The sequence below is a fragment of the Suricata suricatta genome, chromosome 10 (assembly GCF_006229205.1).
Source record: "Suricata suricatta isolate VVHF042 chromosome 10, meerkat_22Aug2017_6uvM2_HiC, whole genome shotgun sequence".
Classification (NCBI taxonomy): Eukaryota; Metazoa; Chordata; class Mammalia; order Carnivora; family Herpestidae; genus Suricata; species Suricata suricatta.
The window spans coordinates 83,961,808-83,966,742 of NC_043709.1; the positions used below are offsets into that span (position 1 = coordinate 83,961,808).

General features: G+C 37.1%; 1 protein-coding gene across 1 annotated transcript in view; it reads right to left on the bottom strand.

Moving 5' to 3' along the window:
- Nucleotides 1–4,935, bottom strand: part of LOC115305262 (ankyrin repeat domain-containing protein 26-like) — an 18,769-nt gene that overhangs the window by 6,342 nt on the left and 7,492 nt on the right. Inside the window, exon 4 of the mRNA XM_029955525.1 lies at nt 2,005–2,111. Within this exon, the coding sequence (XP_029811385.1) occupies nt 2,005–2,111 (107 nt within the window). The remainder of the gene's footprint in view (nt 1–2,004; nt 2,112–4,935) is intronic.

The following is a 4,935-nucleotide window of genomic DNA, read 5'->3' on the forward strand; positions in this document are numbered from 1 at the left end:
TAGTACCTGTTTTCCTTGTTGGGGTGTTTGCTTATTTAATACATTCCATCAACGACAGAAATTACATGCTGTTTTTTTTTCCCCATAGGAAGTGTGTCTTGGGTTTTTCCCTTATTATTTTCTTTACTTTTTTTTTCCCCTCTTCTTTTTTTGGTGGTGGGGGTGGTTATGTTTAAATGAAGTTGCTTTTACAACACCAATGACTTAATCATCCATTTCCTACATAAAAGGTAGCTACTTTTTTGCATGGACCTCAAGCACATTGTAGTATAGAGGTGGAATTTAAGGAAAAGTTTTAAGCAGGCTGTGTTGTAGCTTATGAACAAGTAATATATTGTATCATTTATCTTGAATGTATCATAGATAAGCTGCTATATAACGATTGCCACTTCAGATAGCTGTGAAATTAGGTGATTAACTAGTTGTTACTTAACCTTCTAATTTCTGTATAAGTCTAATTACATGAAACAGAAGTTGTTTTGATATTTTACTTTGCTTTTCTGTTCGGAGTGTCATTGTAACTACTGTATTGTAAATGATGGAAAATAATTGCATATGTTAAAAAATATGAAACTATATAAAGTAAATAAAATAAAGTAAAATAAAATTTCAAAAAATAAATAAATAAATAAATAAATAATATAGGGGTATTAAGTTCTGCTGACAATGTTTTGTTGCTTATTAAGGTTGTGAGTTCATATATATTGAATATATTGTTTTAATATCTATTTGTATGCCCTAAATACAGCAAATTAACCTTAAAAAAAAGAAAGAAAAATAAAGTTGTTGGGGCACCTGGCAGGCTCAGTCAGTAGTGTCTGTGCCTCTTGATCTCAGGGTTGTGAATTCAAGCCCCAGGTTGGGTGTAGAGATTAATTTAAAAAATTAATAAAAATCTTACAGAATTGTTATGAAATAACTATATGTCCTCATTAAAAGCCCAAATAATACAAGTGGATGTATAGAAGGTAACAGGAGCTTCTGCTCTCCTACTTCCCACCTGCAGCCTTTCGACTCAACCACCCATCTAATCCTGCCAGCTGCTCACATCAGGGACAGTCCCACCAACACATGAAACCTACTCACAAAGATACATTAAACACATCCAAACTGAAGGGGTATCTTATAAAATAACTGATTCATGTGCTTCAAAAATATCAGTGTCATGAAAGACAAAGAAAGGCTGAGGAATGTTCCAGATGGAAGGGACATGACAACTGAATGTAATACATGATTCTAGACTGGATTCTGCATGGGAAAAGGAAAGTGCGGTAAAGGACATCATTGAACCAACTGGCAAAACTGTAATGGGACTGTGGGGTTACAGAAGAGGCTTGCATCCACATTTAGAAATCCGTATTATACTTTCATATTTAAAATATTGTAGTCATACAGTGTTGTGTTAAATAAAATGTCATGTTCAGATTTTCAAAAAAGGAAACTAAGAGCTGAGAGTCCACCCTGGAGGGCACTTGAGGGGAAGAGCACTGGGTGTTGTATGGAAAACAATTTGACAATAAAATATTATGAAAAAAAAATAAAAGACACTGGAAGTTAAAAAAAAAAAAGAAAATAAAAAATAAATAAATAAAATCCAATATGAAATCCCTTTAGCTAACATCAAATCATGTGGCATCAAAAACAAAAACAAAAACAAAAAAACATACTGTAGGGGCAACTGGGAGGCTGAGGTGGTTAAGCCTCCAACTCCTGATCTCAGCTCAGGTCTGGATCTCAGAGTCATGAGTTCAGGCAGAGCATGGAACCTACTTAAAAATAAAGATGGCAAATGACGTCAGGCAACATTATCAGGGAATATGAATTCTGCTAACCCTCCTCATGTTACCCAGTCAGAATAACTGCTTTCAGCCTAACTGATGATGGGTTGGCATTTTTCACTATATAAGTATAAATGAATCTTCTTACGTTAATCTTCTTTAATTGAATAATTATTATCACTCAGAACAATATAAAGATTTAAAAAAAAAGAAACAACTACCGCACCTTTTCGTATTATGAACTGAATCTCCAGCTGCAGTCTTTTCTGCTAAAAGTTCCACCATCATCTCGTTGTTCTCCTTTCTGGCAAGGTGAAGTGGTGTGAGGCCAGCCTGTAGAAGAGCAAAAACAATTTATAGTTTACAAAATTACAGATTTCCATAGTGAATTTTAAAACTTACAGAAGATCCTCTAAAGGTAGACGTATCGCATGAAAAGGAAATAAAAATGGCCTCTTCCTGTCCGCCCACGTGCTTTCACCTGCTGCTGCTTCTCTTTAAAATAGCCCTCCTCCGTGGGGGCGACTGGGTGGCTCAGGTCCCCATCTCATGGTTCACGCGTTGGACCCCGCACTGGGCTCTGTGCTAACAGTGCGGAGCCTGGAGCCTGTTTCAGATTCTGTGTCTGTCTGTCTCTCTCCCTCTCCCTCTCCCTCTCCCTCTCTCTCTCTCTCTCTCTCTCTCTCTCTCTCATTCTCTAGCTGCCCTCCCTCCCTTGCTTGCACTCTGTCTCTCAAAAATAAATATTTATTGTTTTAGTTTATAAAGTGGCCCTGCTCCAGCTTCTTCAACAGATTATCTGCAGTCTTTCTCCCAAACTCACTTCAAACACTACTGGTTCCAAGATCTTTGCTTCTTTCAGAGTACTTAATCATGGTTTACTGTAGTTATTGTTCCCCTACTAAACCAAGAGCTTCTTGAGGGCAAGGGCTATTTCTTCTCTATGTTCATACTCTACAACATAGCAGTAAATGCTGTGAGTATTTTCACTGAATTCATAATCTAAATGACGATCTCTGGAGTAGTCGTTCTTAAATTATATTCCAAATAATATACACTTTGCCAGAAGGTAAGTACTATCCCAATAGAAAGACTTCATGATCACATATGTTTGAGAAATATTACAAAACTGCATTCTATGTCTAGGATTACAGAAATTCGTTTAAATCTGATTAATCCCCATTGTACAATACTTTTGGGGCAAACATTAACATTGGAGGAATTAGCATTTCAGCCATATAGTTTTGAGAGCTTTCTGATAAAGGTGAGTTTGTCTCCAAGCTCTACAAACTTGCCTGTCTTTTACCAATGGTATCAGGATCCAATGACATCCTAGATGTCCACATAAGGCATTCCTGCTTCAAATGGGTCACTAACGAGATGGGCTCTGAACTCAAAGAGACAGGCTTCAGAAGTTCTTTGATTGATTAATATTATGTAGTCCATGGGTTTCTTCTAGTATAAAATGCTACATTTTCACTGTAACTGTTTAGAAAGCTCAATGTTAAATTTTATTCTCAATTATAATCATTCTGGGATCCCAATGCATATCTGCCAAGAAGAAATCTATTTGTATTCTAGTTTCCACTACAATAGCAAGTTACTCTACATTTTAGGCAAAAAATAAATCAGAAAAAAAATATCATGGCTTTTCATAAAAAATTCAAATACAGCTTTACACAGATCACTCTTAGCATAATGTTAGCTACTAAATTATTTACATTGTTAGGAGAGACCTAATATTGTCTGCAATATGCATAACCTATTCAACTCTAACTGTGATTAATCTGGTATGGCTTGCAAATATGCCAACAGGAATACTATGATTTAGAGTAAACATAAGGAAAAAGTGTTTTTTCTCAAACCAACTTATAGGAACACAACTGAGTGGCTCAGTTGGTTAAGAGTCCGATTGTGGCCCAGGCCATGATCTCACAGTTTGTGAGTTCGAGCCCCAGATGGGGCTCTATGCTGACAGTTCAAGCCAGGAGCCTGCATCAGACTGTGTGTCTCCCTTTCTCTCTGCCCCTCCCTGACTCATGCTTGTGGCCTTGCTTTCTCTGCTTCAGAAATAAACATTAAAAATAAAATAATAAATAAAAAGAATAAAAAAACAACTTATAAATTTCACTTGGAAAACTCAATCCTATTCCTAAGACATAAAAATAAAATACCATACATATCTTAAATTAATATTGATAATCTTGAAACCTTGAAATTATTATCACAATTTCCCATAAAATATGGGCACCTGAGTAGCTCAGACAGTTAAGCGTCTGACTATTGATTTTGGCTCAGGTGATGATCGCACGATTCATGAGTTCAAACCCAGTGCCTCCTCGGGATTCCCTCTCTCTCTCTCTCTGTTTCTTCTTCTCTCTCCCTCCCTCTATCAAAATAAAATTTTAAAAATAACCACGTTTTCTTTGTGTCTACGAAGAGATCGGAACAGCAAACTCCTCAAAAATATATATACATTCATGACATAAAACAATTGCAAACACAATGCTTAAGGAGGCAAAGTAGGTGACTCGAGTAAGTGAAGAACCTAAGTGGGGACAGTAGACAACTGGAGAGACACATGCCTCATGTAAACAGGGCAGCCACTGCAAAGCATACCAAACAGCAGTATGGACTCAAAGTACCAGATATGATTCTACAAGAATCGTCTGAAATCCAAATTTCTGCTGGAGTGCCAGAATTTTACATGTTGACTCAATTTACAGAGGAAACTAAATATATCCAGGGGCTAAATCAGGTCAATAGCCCACTTGTCATTTGGTGGTGCAAAAAGCAAATATTTGTATGCAAAACCTTCCTGAAGTACCGCTATCATGATTCACCTAAACCTTAGGCCTCAACATGTCATAAAAATTGCTATTAAGACTCATACGAGGGGCGTCTGATTGGCTCAGTGAGATGAGCATCTGACTCTTGACTTCAGCTCAGGTCATGATCCTAGGGTTGTAGGGTCTCAGTCCCACACTGGGCTTGGCACTGAGCGTGGAGTCTGCTTAGGATACTTACCCTCTCTCTCTCCCTCTGCCCCACTCCACCACTCACATTTTCTCTTTCTGTCCAAAATCATTAAAACTAAAAGACTTGTAACACCCACTTTAAGAATCTTTCCAATGCTGATTACAACTGCAATCTATCT